We start from the raw sequence: 17,067 nt of genomic DNA, 5'->3' as shown, positions 1-17,067 counted from the left end.
GCAAGTCTTACATAGTTGCTCAGTTCTTGAAGCAATGATTCTAACATAAATATGCTGTTTTTGTTTTTGTTTTTTTATTACCAGGGATTGAACTCACCACCTTGCATTTGCCAGGCAGGTGCTTATGCTGCTGAGCCAAATCCCCGGCTCCCCATAAATATGCTCTGTACAAAAATCTTAGCTTACACGTCTGTTGTATGACCAAGAAAAAAATAGCCAAATCAAGGAAAACTTTATAGCAGAAGATAATCTTTTTTTTTTTAACTTTTTATCGGTACCGGGGATCGAACTCACGACCACCTGCTTGCAAGGCAGGCGCTTATGCCGCTGAGCTAAATCCCCAGCCCCGAAGATAATCCTTTTATAAGAATTAATATTGGAATTGCTACTTTAAATTAGCTTAGACAAGCTTTTTGTGAGACATTAAATTCCTGGTCTTTTGCTGAGACACTGGTATTTCTCCAAGTACATTTATTTTTAAAAGAATTTACTATATCTGGAAGACTGAATTAAATTTCCAGAGCACCATAAAAGTTGAAGCTGAATTAAATCCAAAGTTAATTACATTGGCGAGTAGTTTAAAGTGTTGATAATAGATAAATGTTGTTTACAATTTATAGATAAATGTTGTTTACAGTTTTCCTTTAAATGAACAGAAACCTCTGATGAAGAAGAAAGTGCTTCAGAGTCTGAGATTTGGAAGGGCCCAGTGCCAGAAACAGATGAAAAGTCACAGTAAGTGCTGCTACTAGAAGACAAACCAAACCCATTTAATCAGTTTAGATAGATATACCAACAGTGCTTCTTGATAACAATTAATGAAAAAATTTAACATCATGAATGTCTTTAATGCAAGGACTGCCATGCCTGGTAAGATGAGAGTTTATTTCTAGCCATTATTGGTAGCCATAAACAGCTAATGTGTCCAACTTCTTCAAGGTGAACAAACCTTTCATTAGCTGACCTTAACAAATGAGCCTCTGGTACTTGTTTGGATTACTGGCTTCCAGGGCAGTCTGCCCTATCATAACTGTGATTCCCATATACCTGTACTGTGGAGCCCCTTGACAGTTTATACAGGCATATAAGATGCCAATACCCACCTTAGGGCCTAAAATATGTAAGTCAGTGCATAGTTCTCTCTACTATGATTTGGAAAAGGAAATACCACTCTGGGTGTGGACCAGAATGTTATCAGTTCTTGTCATATGCTGAGTGTTTACTTCTTGAACCTTATCTATTAGAAAGGAATGAAATACCTACCAAACAGAGTTTATTGTAAAGATTAAATGAAATGAGAAGGTAAATCATCTGCTATCATATCTACAAATACAGTAAGTGCACAATACATTTTAGCCCCATTTTTGTCAGTCAATAATCATATTAGTTCACAATAAAAAGAGACTTTGTGAATCAGTTTTATTTTGGTAATTATATGGTATGATCTCAGTGCAGTAGAACCAGGTTTTTTAAAATAGTTAACATCTTTAATGGTGATCAAAGAAAACCAGTTTAATTTCAAAATGGTACTGACACTTGTCTTCTAGCTTTTCTACCCCCTTCATTTTTTTTATTAATTAAGTTTATTGGAACATTTTAGGTATATATAATGATCACACTTATTACAGGGAATCTGTACCTGTACACAATATATCTTGACCCTTTTTCTTTCCATTCCTCTAATCTTCTCTTCAACCCCTCTTACTCCTGTGGTTTTTTTGGAGGGCGAGTACTGGCAGTTGAACTCAGGACCTTGTGTTTGCCAAGCAGGCACTTATCCCCGGCCTCTACTTTTCACAAGAGCTTTGTTTCTATTTTTCCTTCTTTCTCATTTTTTTTCTTTTCTCTTCTTTTTCTATCCCCTCCCCGCTTGGTAGTCACCCTTCCCATTTGAACATTTTCTTCCTATTTCACAATATCTATTATACATTTTTAATCCTTATTTACTTTTTAATTTTCTCACATCAGAAAAACAATGCTATATTTACACACTTCTCATTTATTTCACTTAGGAGTATAGTCTCAAGGTGCATCCATTTAGCTAGAAATGTTTTTCTTTACGACTGAGTAGTGCTCCGTTGTAGAAAAAAAATTGCCACATCTTCTCTATCCGTGCATCAGAGGCTGTTTCCAAGATTTAACTGTTACAAGCTGTGCAGCTGTAATCAAGGATGTGCATACATCGCTGTCTTATGATTCTTTTAACTCTTCCTGAAATATGGCAAGAAGGGTGAAATGTAACATCTAGTCCTAGTTTTTTGGGGGGAATCTCCACACTGATTTCTTCAGTGGTTGCACCAGTTTGTATTTCTACCAACACTGGATAAAGGTTCCTTTTTCTCTACAGCTCTGACAGCATTCATTATTGGTTGATTTCTTGATAGTAGTTATTTCTGGAGTGAGGTGGAATCTCAGCTTTGTGTTAATTTGTATCTTGCAAGTGACAGGTGATGTTGAACATTTTTTCACATATTCATTTGCTGTTTCTACTTCTTCACCTGAGAAGTGTCTATCCATTTCAGATGCCCATTTTTGGATTGTGTCTTTAAAGTTGAGGGGTTTGATTTTTTTTTTTTTGAGTTCTTTATATATTCTAGGTAATATTCCTTTGTCTGAGAAACAGCTGGCAAAATTTTTTCCTACACTATGGGTTGTCTCTTTACTCTCTTGGTAGTTTCTCTTGCTGTGCAAAAACTTTTTAATGAGATCTTGGTTGTTGAATCTTTGTGACATTTCCTATGTGGCTGGGTTTTGTTCATAGTCTTTGCCATCTTTGGCATGTGTAGAGCCAGTTTTTCCCAGCACCATTTATTAAAGAGACTGTCTTTCTTCCCATGAAGGTGTTTGATTTTTATGTCAAAGATAAGGTGGCTGAGCATGTCCAGAGTTGTTTCTCGATAGTCTAATCTGTTCCCTTGATTCTTAGGTCTGTTTGCTTGTTTTTGTTTTTCACTAGTACCGTACTGTTTTATCACTGTGGTTTTTAGTATAATGTCAAGTCAGGGGCTGTGGTGTTCCCTGCTGTGCCTTTGTTGCCTAGGATTGCCTTTGCTATTCCAGGCCTCTTCTGGTTGCAAATGAGTTTTGGGATTGTTTTCTCTAATTCTGTGAGATATGCTGTTGAAATTTTGATTAGGATTGTATTGAATCTGTGTAATAATTTTGGAAGTATGTCCATTTTCACTATGTTGGTTCTTCCTACCCAAGAGCAAGGAATATCTATTTTCTGATATTCTCTTAGATCTTTTCCAGAGTACTGTAGTTTTCAGTATAGAGGTCTTTACTTCCTTTGTTAGATTGATTCCTAGGTATTTCTTTTTTTTCTTCTTTTTTTTGGATACCATTGTGAAAGGTGTTGTTTCCCTAATTTTTCTCTAGGTGAGTCATTTGTACAAGAAAGCTATTGATTTTTGAGTGTTGACTTGTATTCAACTAAACTACTGAATTTGGTTATTACATGAAGTTTTTTGGTGGAGTTTTTGGAGTCTCCTGGAGTGTATCATGTCATCTGCAAATAATGATAATTTAACTTTCTTTCCTATCATTATTCCTTTTACTTCTTTATCTTATGTAATTGCTCTGGCTAATATTTCCAGAACTGTATTGACTGAGAGTGAGGACAGTGGACATCTTTGTCTTGTTTCTGATTTTAGAGTAAAAGTTTTTAGTTTTTGTTCATGTAGTATGATGTTGGCTATTGGTTTATCATAGAGGGTTTTTATCAGATTGAGATGAAGACCATCTATTCCAATTTTCTGTTGGGTTTTTATATAAATGGGTGTTGGACTTTGTCAAACACCTTTTCTTCATTTATTGACATGATCACATGACTTTTGTCCTTGGTCCCATCATTGTGGTATATTACATTTATTGATTTGCATATGTTGAACCATCCTTGCATCCAAATCTGATGTTTTTGTAAAAATCTCTCTGTCTCTGTCTCTGTCTCTGTCTCTGTCTCTTTCTCTCTTTAGTAATCCTAACCAAATTTAGCCAAATAAAGAATGCACAAAAGTGTGGTTATTATAGAAAAGATTATTTTAAAAGCTGTTTCTTTAAATAAAATATTGATGTCCAATTTAAAGTAGTCATTTACTGAGCATTGAAGAGCCGACTGAGAATGGCTGAAGAGGTCTTAGACTTAACTTACCTTTTTAGAGAATAAAGATTCAGGAGTAAATCCAATGATAAGATTTTCATAGTGCAAAACTCTGTGTGTTTTAACTCTTTTGATATTGATTGAGTACTGAGTATCTTAAGTCTATCTAGCTAATCTACCAATTTCATTTAGATACATTCTTAATACTGTTTGTTAAGTTCTAGTGCATTTTGCTGTTATGCTAATGAAAAATTAGCCTATGGATAATACCAAGTTGCATATAGGTCCTTAATCATTGTATTTGATTTTGTAATTTTTCTTTAAATTTGAACATCATGATGTGTTCTTAGATATTTAAAACAAATGATGGAGTAAGGAGAGTGGTAGGTTAATTTTTATCATCCATCTTGATTCTCTTTCCCAGAAGAAAAATAATTGTGTATTCATTTAATCCTCACAACTATTCTACGAAAGAATGTAAATTATCTTCATTTTACAGATGAGGAAACATATAGAGAAGTTCAGTAACTTGCTCGTACAGCTAATATGTATCAGAGCTGGGCTTTCCCCTTACTTCAAACCCTCTGTTATTCCCAGGCTATTGCTGGCTCCCAGCACTAACACTTATTTGATAGTTTACACTTTTCACGTTGGTACATTAGAATCTAATTAATACCTCCTCTCAGAGTTCGTCTTTATTTTAGATGTTTACTACTAAAATGTGCAGTGAATTTACCATTTACAGAAAAGTAAAATACTGATATCTAAGCAGATTTTCCCTATTCTTAGGAGTAAAACTTGTTTTTGTTTTATTTTGTTTTGTTTTGCTTATAGTTTATTTTTTGTTCATTTCTTGACTGGACTGTAGTTTGAAAAGAGAAAGTATAAAGAAAACCCCAAATAAAGAGAAGTAATATTTTACTTCAAAGCAAATAGGGAATACATTTTGGGAGAGGTGCCTACATGTAAAATATTTTAATTTTAATCAATCTGAATATAGTTATGGTTATCCTAGAAACTAAGAATTATTTAATGGCAAAATTGTAGAAATGTATATATTGTTATGTGATAATCAGCCAGTATGTTGAATTAAAATATTTTTATTAACTTCATAATGTTTCCTAATAACTTTTTACTTTACTGATTTTAATTTATATATTTTTTCTTTTAAATAGGGAAGAAGAATTTGATGAATATTTTCAAGATTTGTTTCTATGAGACAGAAAAATCTGCATTCTTTAATGTGAAAACTCACTTTTAAATTTCATAAACATTTTATCTACAAGTTACAGTTTGAGTGGTTGGTCTTTGGAAATAAAAATGCTACCACATTTTTCAGAAGTTTATTATATTAGGGACACGGTTTCCTGTCCCTTATGTAACTTCTCAAGTGCTTATCTGTAAGTGTTTTATCTGTAGCCTTTAACATGTGGTGTACTATTTTTAACAACATTTAAACTATAAAATAAGTAGCTATCTTGTGTTAAAACACAGCAATATCTCAGTTGACAAATGCTTTCACATGTAAATAATTCAGTTTGCAAACAGAAGCATTTGGCAAAATTTTGCTTCTGTTTGAGAACTTTGTTCTGGGTGATGAGCACAACTCCAGCCATCTTCCTTGCATGAACACAAACATGGCCTTCTTCCCCTGGACTGTGGAGTGAATTAAGTTTGTGGTCCAAGGTGACCACTGTATTACTATCAGAGGATTTCCCTCCGTTAGAGTCACTATTCACTCTACATATATTTATCAGGCTTCTGTTACTTATAAAGCCCTGTGCTGGGCATTGATGCAAGGGAATTATCTAGGAAATAATAATAATAATTTCCAAGCTTTTATCAACAACAGTAAGAGTTTATTAATGGTAAACATCACGTGGAAGTCCCCTCATTTCCTGAAGGTTTTTTTTTTTTTTTTTTTTATCTTTTAGAGTGAATAAAGAAAATCTTATGTTTCTCAGGAAAACTGTTTTAAGTATCCAAACAAAATTCATATTAGTCGTGGAATCTATATAAGCATGATTAATTTAAACATGCATTCTTCTACATACATTTCTCACATTTTTTCTTGGCATATTCAGTGGTGATCAGTGGACCCTTGGTCTAGGGGATTTAGACTTCTTATACCTTCTCTGAAGCAAAGTTCCTACCGTGGGCAGACTGGCAGGGGTGACACCTTGCTACCCTCCATTCAGTTTTGGTGACTGGGGAAGGGAGGTTTTTTGAGTTGATCTTAGGGTCAGAAACTATATAAAGCTAATAGAATAATTTCTCATGTGGTTCACAGTGATCCTAGAAGTAGAGTCTCAAAATTATTTGAAATAATAGAAATAAAGTGCTGTGTCACTAACCCAAGATAATGACTTAGTCATTCATAGTTTATGTTTGTTTAAAACATTTATTCAAAATATTATTCATTTATATTTACTGAGTACTTATCTTGTAGCACTCATTACTCTGAATGCCAAGATAAAGTTATGAACAAGACAGACAAAAAAATCCCTTCTCTTGAACTTTACATTCTAATATGAGGGAAAAGTAACTTGTAAAAGTACTAACAAATGGTGATTTATGTCTTGGCTGTTCAAAATTGATCATTATGTTGTATATAACAAGAATACTTGCAGTCCATAATCTTAAATTTATTATAATTTAGGTATTTTTGATAAAACACTAGCAAAATACATTTATTTACTTTTGTTTATCTGTTTTCTAATTTTGTCTGTGATTATAGATAAGTAAAAGAAACATAAATTTCTCTAGCGCTCTGTTTTGAAGTAGAAGTCACTGACTGTTCTCCCTGGCATTCTCTCCTGGGGGGTAAACCTAGATGCAGTGATAAAGGAACCGTTTAGAGCTGTCAGTGATAGCAAACAGCCTGCTGTGGTGCGAGTGCTATAGGGTTACCACACTAATCCTAGAGCCTAAGTGATCTCTTAGTAAGCTATAGCCCCAGTCCTGTTTTGTTTGTTTTTTGAGACAGGTTCTTACTAAATTGCCTAGGCAGGTCTCAATTTTATGATCCTCTTGTGTAACTCTCTGCAGTGGCTGAGATTATAGGTGTATACCACCATACTTAGTTTTTAGTTTTTCCTCACAATTTAATATTTAGAATGTCTGCTTGATACTTCTGTTAATAATTTTTAAAAAGTAGTCTTGAGTTGAAGTTCTTGCAGGCTGCTTTTGATAAGAATTTTCTGCCTCGTCAAATCATACTTCTAATGAAGTAGAATATTTATGAGCAAATCTAGCTTGCATTGGGATTATCCAGTAGTTTTATAAACTGAAAATTCTATGAGAAAAATAGTTCTTAGTGTTAAATTGTGCAAAATGGTCTTTATGCATAACAAAATACTTGATTTGGGACTTTGAAGGGGGAGCATAAGACTATGATATAGTTTTACAAACTGCCTAAATATGTGTTCTCCACATTCCATTATCAAGAGCAAAACGTAAAGAAATAATATGCAGTTCAGGAGGGATAAGATTTGATATCCTTTTTTCTTTTGATTTTTGTACTGTATTTATATACCTTAGTATATTGTATAACGTGTTTACTGTAACACTGACATGTGGATGAGAGAGTTTTAGTTCAGGAAATGGCTTGTGGTATGAATCACAAAGGTGAATGTTGCCGACTAAATACCCACCTCCCCTTGAAACCATACGTTGGGGGGGGTGTTGTTGGGGTTTTTTGTTGTTTTTCTGTCTTTTTGAGACAGGATCTCTCTATGCAGTTCAGGCTGGTCCTGAGCTCACTTTGTAGCCCAGGCTGGTCTCGAGTTTGCAGTGATCCTCCTGCCTCAACCTCTAGAGTGCTGGGATTACAGACATGTATGTTCACACCCAGTGTCCAATCATATGTTGAACTCCTAATCCACAAAGGCCCTATAGATACCACAAAGGGCCATTGATGAGGTATTTAAGATTAAAATGAGGTTGTATAAGTGGGCCCTAGTCTAGTAGGATTGATGTTCGTATAAGAATGAATAGCACACAGACACAGGGACAGCCATGTGAGGACACAGGAAAAATGGCCATTTATAAACCAAATAAAGCTTCACAAACAAACCAACCCTGCCAACACCTTAATCTTGAAATTCTGGGTACTAGCCTCCACAGTTCTGAGAAAATAAATTTCTGTTGTTTTTAATCTGCTCAGTCTGTGGTACTTTTCTATAGCCTTAGCCAAGCAAATAAATACAATTAGTAACTTTTTAAAATCTGTGACTAGTTTTGGGTTAATACATTTTTTAAATTTAAAATAAGTTGGCACCAAAAACACCTATTATTGTCTTATTTTGCACTTCTGTTGAGCTTTATTTTACCCTCAGGGTATTTGGGCCAGCCCTTTTATTCTCTGTGGTAGTCATGGTAATTTTTCTAAAGATTTTCTCTTTTTTTTTTTTATTCAGTTTGCTGAATGAAATTTGCTGAAGTTCTTTTGAATGTTTTCTATTTCTCTTCAAAGCTAAGATGATGTTTAGACCAGTTGGATTATATTACAATATTAAACATGTTTTGGACTTTTTGTCATCACCACCACCATCTCCTGAATCTTGGACAGCTAGTTTAAAAAAAAAAAAAAAAGAAAGAAAAAGAAAAATGTGATATTATTAGGATTCAGTGTAAAGACAATGTTTTTATTCTAGTACTATGTCACCTTTTAGCCTAATTAGTAAATTAACCTATAGGAAGTACTAAGGGTTTTACCACTGAAAAGCAAAATTTTATTTTTAAAAATGTAATCTGTTAAGTGGCTAGAAAAGTGAACAACTCACTGTCTCACTGAGACCGTGGAACCTGGAAATTCCAGCTAGATGGACAAAGATGGTGCCTGGGAACACAATACAATATTCTTAGTTCACAGAGAATTCTCTGTGTAGTAGGGGAAAATTCAGAAGTAAATTTTTATGCAAATGAAAGGTGGATGAGCTCTATGCTAGGAAATTAAAATATCAGGAGCCACTTAACAGATAGTATCCTCATTGGGGGGGGGGGGTCCTTGGGACCTCGTGACCTCACACTTAACCAGGCAAGCATTTGAGCAGCTGAGCTAAATCCCTGGCCCCAGATAGTATCTTCATTATAAATTTGTGATAGAAGTAAAGTTCAGTAGTACTTTAGTAGTGGTAGTATGCTTGCCTTTCATGTGCACAGTAAAAGTCACTGCCTACATGTATGTACGTCCTACACTTTCCTGTTGGAGGCCCTGTACTAACTTTGGAAGACAGATTTTTTAGGTGGGCCTCAGATAATGCACTATCTGGCAGCTGCTTACACTACCAGCTTCATGTGGTCTTACCTCATTGCTCCCCAGACTCAAGTTTTATCAGTTTTAAAATTCTTTAGTTGCACCAAGCTTGTTCTCACTTCAATAACATTTTTGCATATTCTATTTTTTCCTTCCTCCCCCACGCCTACTGCTTCTGTGTGACTCAAAGTTTACTATCCCTCAGGAAAGCTCTTTGCGTGCCCCACAAACACACCGTGCTTCAGTGCTTTTTCTGTCACTCACAGATCGTCAGTTATGCACTGACTGTTTAATATCTAACTCCCTGATCCAGATGTCGAGCTCGTGGAGGTAAGGTACCCTCTTTCCCCAGAGATGCCCAGCATGGCATTTTACAGAACTTACACCCATTGGAATACATCAGCAAAGGCATGGCCAGGGAGGCATCCTTAACTTTGTTAAGGAAATATCCTTATTGTCTATGAATTAACTTGAAGGCCACCAAACACTATAGAATCATCTAAAAGAAACATACCCTATTTTAAGGCCTTCCCACACAGAAATGATTTCTTTGTCAATAAGAATTCCTTACAAAACCTTCAGTGTGCTAAAAATGAAAAAACTAGCATTTCTTTCTCTTTTTCTTTCTTTTTGGAGACAGGGTCTTGCCATGTAGTTCAGGATGATCTTGAACTTGCTTTGCTGCTCAGACTGGCCTCAAACTCAGTGTGATCCACCTGCCTCAGCCTCCCAAGTGCCGGGATCACAGACATGTGCCACTTCGTCTGGCTAGCATTCCACTTTCAAGATCACATTTCAGTCATTTAATGAACACACAGTTAATCCGGAGGTATTTTAACAGGACTCTTGAGAACAGTTTTAAATGTGATGCATGACTGAAGTTGAAATTTTAGGCCAGGAAAAATAGTACCATTTGGAGACATTCGGGGGACAAGCAAAATCTTGGAGTATCCTTCTTGACACCCCAATTAGCTAACCAGCTTTACTGTACTACTTCCTTAACTGGGAAGTGTGTAAAGACTTTCTTATAGAGAGAATATTAGGCTCTGCTTAAGCAGGTTGTCCAGAATCCTACAGCTAATGCAGAAGGTCAGGCTGAAGCTGTATTCTCACACATTTCTGAGCCTCCAGATAGTGACTTCATACCATGAGGTCACTTTTATAGTTAACATTCTGCAGCAGGAAAAGGAGGCTTCCTGTTGCATATGACTCTGCTTTGTCATGCCCAGTTTATCCATGCCTGCTTGGGGATGCTTCACACAGAGTGAGGCTCACCTCACCTTTTCCTTCTGTGTCTGCTCCTTCCTGCTGCTTCACCTCCTCCTCCATCGTCTTCACCTTTGCATCATACTCATCAGCTAGGGATTTCCACTCCACTCGGTTATTCTGAAGGCCATTCAGCATCGGTGTGATTTCTTTGTGAAACCGTGAGAACTCCTAGAGAGAGTTTTAGGTCAGAAACTACTAAATCATACGGTTGCTACTCAGTGTTTTTCATGTGCAGAAAAGGAACTACAAGGTGTGGTGTAGTCTCAGTACTGCTAGGATGAGCAGAGCTCGGTGTCTCCACAGCTTGGGAAACAAGTGTTGTCTCTTGTCTGCCTAGTTAGGTCTGTTTGAGTGGCTCACCTCTGAAGTCTCAGACCTTTTATTCTACCCAGAATGAGATTAGATCAAGCCTCAAAGTACTATGGAAGAACAGTGAGACCTCTACAGGTTTTCCTGATGGTTGCAGTTGAAAGAAACATTCTAAATGATTATATAGTTGATGTGTTGAAGTGCAGCAGTGTGGAGCGAGGAACACCTTTGGGTGATTCAGTCATGAGAATTCTGACCTCATGGTGGATTAATTTCATTGATGGATTCATGACTATAGGGAGGTGCTAGAAACTTTAGGATGAGGACTCTGGTTGGAGGAAGTAGGCCATGAGGGGTGTCCTTGAAGGGTGTGTTTTCTCCCCACCCTTCCCTCCCTCTTCCTTCTTGCACTATGAAATGAGAAGTTACACTATCAGTGAGCTCCCTGCCGTGAAGTTCTGACTCACTGCAGCCCAAGTTTATTTTCTCAGATACTTTGTCACAGCAGTGGACATCTAGCACACTTACCTTGTATACAAAAGTACAAACAAAATCAATAAATCCAACTTGAAGTTTAGGTAGTTCATCTTTTTTGTTTCTGTCCATCATGGGCTAGAAATAAAAACAAATCTCTTAAGGATGCTTTTCCAAGATTTAAGTGAATGAAATACACTGATAATTTTTAATAAATAGTCATTCTGTGTTAACTTTACAATAGGTTGTTGCTGCAGCACTGTTCGTTCCAGATCTCCTTGTTCCCAAAATTCATTTGCAACCAGAAGTGCTACCTGCAAAGAAGAAACATTTGGTTCACTAGAAAACTTGCATTTTCTTAGCATGAATGACATTTAAGGGTAGAGTTTACAGTCAATGCTGGAGTGGCATCATACCATATATTCAAAGATCAAATTGAAATGGGAAAAGGGGACTCTTTAGTGTTCTAATTCTGTGATTTTTGTATTGCTACCGATTGTCAGCCATAGAGAGGGGAAATTGAAGGATGCTTAGTGCTTCAAGCTCAAGTCTTTCTCAAGTCCATCTTTGCCATGTACATCTAACTTGTATAAGTATCCAGCATGTACAAGGATTGGTATATATCTTTACTTGATTACAGGGTGAGGATATTCAAAGTTAATTTCTATCATTTAAAAAACAATCACATTCAGTACCTTACATTGACATGAACCAGACTTGGCAAGAAGGGTAAGACAAAACTAACCTTTTCTTTTCAAATGCTCCCAGGGCTGTGGGCAGTCAGGAGTCAATGTGGTAAGTGCCACAGACAGGGCAGAGGAGGAAAGGTAAGTTTCACAAAGCACGTAGGATACATTTATGCTGTATTATCAAGAGTGAGTGGCCATTTGCCAGATAAGGGGAGAGTGAGGTGTAAATAGATGCCCAGAGCTTGTGTGACTAGGGTTAGGGTGTGCAGTGGTGACACAGAGGAGTGATGGCAGTGTCCCTGGGAAGGTGAGGTACACACAGGTAGTGGTAGCCCTGTATACTGTGCTGGGAATTTGAATTCAGTTGTCCAGGCCACAGGCAAGTGGCCTGGAAAAAGCATTTTACTTCCAGTATCCAATGTTTTGCCTTATTCTAGGACCTGATCAAGTGACTTCTCCCTAATTTTTGTTTGCTTGTTTTTGTCGGTACCAGGGATCAAACTCACAACTGCCTGCTTGCAAGGCAGGTGCTTATGCCGCTGAGCTAAATCCCCAGCCCTGATCAAGTGACTTCTTGTCTTACTGACACTTATGATTTGTCAGAATATGGTTCTGAGGTCACTGGAGATTTTTACATGGGGTTTAGGCAGCATCTCAGAGTATGGCAGAAAAGAAAATGCATTAGACTTGCCTGGCTCTGTACCTCCCAGGGTTTGGTTATAGCAGATAGGTCACATGCAGTCATCATCATTGCCCTCAGGAAGAAAAGAAGAATTGTTAATATAGAAATACAAAAGATGCTGTTTCTGCCAAAAGAGCAATACAATTCGGAGTGCTCACATGATAACCTCTTTTTTGACTGGATCAATGGTCACGTATTTGATGGCCGCCTCTTCAGTTTGCATTTGTTCACAAGCATCAACGATTTTTTGAAACATGGTTCTCTTCCTAGAAAAGATAAAAGCCATGTTACAATTTTCTCATAAAAGCAGAGGGAAAATATCTTAATTATGTGCCCTTCATATTTTATGTTCCTATTTTGCTTTGGGGCATTCACATAGCAATTGAGGCTGGAGATAAAGGGACAGCCAATGACTAGCTTCTGGATTGAGAAAGGCAAGAGACAAAAAAAAAGTACAAAGGAGCAAGCACAAATAAGTTTTAATACATTAAAACTAAAAGCTAAAAATGAGAGAAGAGACCATAATATAAATATAATTAAGATCACTGAAAATAACCAACAAAAAGTAAGAAGTATATAGATGCTTGGTCTCACTGATAAGAAAATACAAATTTGAACAATGAGATTCCATCTCATAGTCAATAGATTTACAAAATAAGCTTTAAATGTGTAAATATTACAGATGTGGGATTGCAAGAACTTTATTCCTGGTGGAAGATAAGTTGGTAAAACATCAAAAGGGTACAGTTTTGCAAAATGATACAGTGTTAAACAAATGCAAATCATACGGCATTCTTATCTACATTTGTATACCTTAGAGAAACTCTTGTATTCACAAGTGTATATAATGTAGCACTGATGAAAAAGTGGAAACAATCTAAACATCCATGCCTAAAAGAATAGGTAAGTTAATTTTGATATATTTAACTTTGAGTAGTCCATACAGTTGAAACACATGAATTAGTTTTCCACTCCTTCCAAGGGTAAATCTTTCAAACATAGCGTTGCATGCAAAAAGCAAGTTCAAAAAGGTATATATGGATGGTATGATATAACATATGAAAGTTTTAAAACAACAGTGCCATATAAAAAAATGAGTGGAAAAGATGAATACAATCAACATCAGATGGTCATATCTTTGGGAGCAGGGAAAGAAATTCCATGGGATAGAGTATCTTAGTCTCATCCCTCATTTTTTTCCACCTTAAAAGATGAGATCAGAGACAAATGCAGCAAAATTGAACATTGGTGGAACCTGAGTTATGGATATTTGTTTTCATATTTGAACTATTTAACAGCAATTTGTTAAAGCTCAAAAAAGCATCATTTGGCAGTGCTCAAATAATCTAATACTTGGATTCTATTCATTATCTCATCTTGTTTAATCTTTATTCACCAAGCAACTTTATACTTTATTTACAAGAAAATACATGAATACTTGGAGTATCTCCTTGGTAATAAGCTCTCTCTCTCTCTCTCTCTTTTTTTTTTTTTTTTTTTTTTTTTTTTTTTTTTTGGTACCAGGGATCAACTCACAACGTCGTGCTTGCCAAGCAGGTACTTATGCTGCTGAGCTAAATCCCTAGCCCCTCTCCTTGGTAATATAATTAAGCAGGCACATAACTTAGTTCTGAGTTTAACCCATACGTGTCAGGATCACCAAGCAGATTTAGCTTCCAGGTTCTGGTAGGAACAAATTTCTAAGCGTAAAACACCACATACACATTTCAGATAAGGGTGTACTTACCAAGAGAAAAAGGCACAATATGACTCTTCTGACAATGCACAAATGAATTTCTTAATTCAGATTTCTTCTGATGCTAAGCTATGCAACATAAGGGGCTTAAATTTTTAAATGTTTCCTGATGGCTAGTAAACTCACTGCCACCTTGATATTCTTACTGATATTCATAAAGGAAGACAAACTGATGTGCATGTGTGTGAATAAATGCCTTTTAACCTTAATGCAGTAGATAATTCACGGAAGCAAAAGCACAGAGAGTATGAGGGCCTCCTAATACACAGTTATGTACTTACTTGAAATATAAAGCCAGGTCAGTTGCTATTATTGCAACCTCAAACAGATGAATAACTGTTTCAAACTGCCGCTTACTTAGGTTCTGAAAGATGTTTAAACTCTGTAAGATGAAAATAAAGCCACAAGAAAATACAATAATTAATTTGCCTTTGGTTCAAAAAACAAACCAACCAAACTATCCTGTAGGCCTTGTACCACTGATTTGTTTTCAGTTTTTATGCCATAGGTTGAGTAAACACCTCTACTTAGCAAGGTAATTTAAACTATAAAAATAGAATTAGCAAATATTAAGGTAATCGGTGTCTAAGAGTAAATAGCATGTTTTGAAATAATGTTAGTGTTTTCTACTAGAACTATTCAAAATTTGCTTGTATTAATTGAAGCAATTTAAGAAAAAATCTCTGACAATCCCAGCGTTCAGGAGGCTGAGGTAGAAGGATCATTGTGAGTTTGAGACCAGGCTGGGCTACAATGTGAGCTCAAGTCCAGCCTAAACTGCATAGGGGGACCCTGTCTCAAAAAAAAAAAAAAAAGGAAAGAATTTCTGGGAGATGTCCGAATATTAGACATCTTGAATTACCTACTAGATAATTTTAGAGTGATCATAGAAAACATTAATCTTTCAGAAACTGCAAATTACTAGTACTTCTATACAGTAGAAAATAATGCAGCTCTTCCATGTGGCCTTTTAAACATGTTCTTGCAAAAGTATTTTCAAAGGCTTACCTAGACCTTTTTTCAAAGAGTTTATTAATAATTAATAGGTTCCTCCTATGTGTATCAGTTTCATTTCTTAGTGTTCTGAGAAACCAGAGTACAAACTGGGAGTGGTTGTTAGAAGCCCTGCTATTCCAGATGGACCATTTTAGTCGTAAGGGTCAAAGAAGAGAGGTAATGAAATTGAGCGTACCAAAACAAAGCAAAATTTCACTGGGAGAAAGAGTAGATAGTTTGTTAACCTATCTAAAAACATAGAAATAGCACAGTGTAGAAAAGAATACTGGACCAAACAGTTCTTGTTACTGACCAGATTTAGTGCTTTATGAACACTTAATGTCCTTGCAATAATCCACAGCATAGACAGGTTAACGGGAAGGGCAGAACTAGGATCTAAGTGGACGCAGTGTGACGACTACAGACTCTGTGCTTAGTCTCCATACTACACTACCTCACAAGGAGCCCAGGCTCAGTTTCTGGCTTTGCCACTTGAGAGCTGTATATGCCTGGACACTGCCCTTAACCCCTGTGTTTTGTTTTCTCAAGTGGGCTGATAACAGCTGCCCTGCCTAACTACCCAGCACTAATTCAATGCTTAATAAACATAGACCTGTAAAGCACTGCATCAAATGAGGTAACTGGGAATGCGTTTCAAAAGTCCAAATTGCTATAAAATTGAGTTATTTCCCTGTCATTATTATAGTTTTATAAAGTATTGAGACTACACTAGGTTAGAATTTGAAACCCCAAAACCAAACATGTTTATAAGTCTTTGCAGGAAATTAAAATATTAACAATAACTATACAAAAACTTGTTATATACAATAACTACAAGAACTTGTTTATATACTTGTATGTATACTATACTAGGCAAAATACAAATCTTCACTTACATCATTTTTTTTTTTTTTTTAGTACCGGGGATTGAACTCACAACCTAATGCTTGCCATGCAGGCATTATGCCACTGAGCTATAGCCCTGGTTTACATCATCTTTTTTAATAATACCTTCTATAACAATAGCAAATGGTATTTTATGAAGCATATATAAATAAAAGAAAGGAAATCTGTGATTTGCTCTGTTAGTACAACAAGTTAATGACAGCAACTACAGTTAGCCTTAAGATCAAAGCCAAATTACAAAAAAAGGATACATTGTCGGGATTAAATCAGTTTCTTACTTGGAACAGTTCAGAACAATCCCATGGAGCTTATCGTTCCAGAATCTCTGAACCAAATCTTCTGAATCAAGTTATTTTCATCCTGATCTGTATTGGCCAGGAAGCAAAAGGAAGCGGGGGTCGTTTAATCCCTTTACCTGCCTGGGCTTACAGTCAGTCTTAGCCCCAAGGCCAAGAAGTGATCGCCCTGTCTTTAGATGGACGGTGGCTTTCCCTTGGGACTGGTGGTAGTCTAGTGGCAAATTCACATAAGTGAGTCACCACCTTTATGTGTTCACTGTTGTACATTGCCATGCCCCCAAATAATGTGTATCATGGGATTATTCAGCCACATATTTTGCAGATTTGTAAC

At 36.3% G+C, this 17,067-nt stretch overlaps 2 protein-coding genes across 5 annotated transcripts in view; one reads left to right on the top strand and one right to left on the bottom strand.

Moving 5' to 3' along the window:
• The window catches only part of LOC100726242 (protein FRA10AC1), a 45,338-nt gene extending 39,908 nt beyond the window's left edge, over window positions 1-5,430 (top strand). For all 3 annotated transcript variants that reach the window (XM_063239380.1, XM_063239379.1, XM_063239378.1), the window contains 2 exons: window positions 657-735; window positions 5,275-5,430. In XM_063239380.1, coding sequence (XP_063095450.1) covers window positions 657-735; window positions 5,275-5,317 — 122 coding nt within the window. In that variant the 3' untranslated portion in view covers window positions 5,318-5,430. The remainder of the gene's footprint in view (window positions 1-656; window positions 736-5,274) is intronic.
• The window catches only part of Pde6c (phosphodiesterase 6C), a 58,346-nt gene continuing 42,681 nt past the window's right edge, over window positions 1,403-17,067 (bottom strand). For both annotated transcript variants that reach the window (XM_063239376.1, XM_063239377.1), the window contains exons 16-22: window positions 14,817-14,917; window positions 12,938-13,045; window positions 12,785-12,852; window positions 11,648-11,718; window positions 11,463-11,546; window positions 10,637-10,793; window positions 1,403-8,669 (exon numbers count right to left, since the gene is read on the bottom strand). In XM_063239376.1, coding sequence (XP_063095446.1) covers window positions 8,605-8,669; window positions 10,637-10,793; window positions 11,463-11,546; window positions 11,648-11,718; window positions 12,785-12,852; window positions 12,938-13,045; window positions 14,817-14,917 — 654 coding nt within the window. In that variant the 3' untranslated portion in view covers window positions 1,403-8,604. The remainder of the gene's footprint in view (window positions 8,670-10,636; window positions 10,794-11,462; window positions 11,547-11,647; window positions 11,719-12,784; window positions 12,853-12,937; window positions 13,046-14,816; window positions 14,918-17,067) is intronic.

This window comes from Cavia porcellus, unplaced genomic scaffold, assembly GCF_034190915.1.
Source record: "Cavia porcellus strain 051 isolate PalLab524CR breed Dunkin Hartley unplaced genomic scaffold, mCavPor4.1 scaffold_28, whole genome shotgun sequence".
NCBI lineage: Eukaryota > Metazoa > Chordata > Mammalia > Rodentia > Caviidae > Cavia > Cavia porcellus.
Note: the sequence above shows the minus strand (reverse complement) of the source record. Positions and strands in the feature narration are given on the sequence as shown.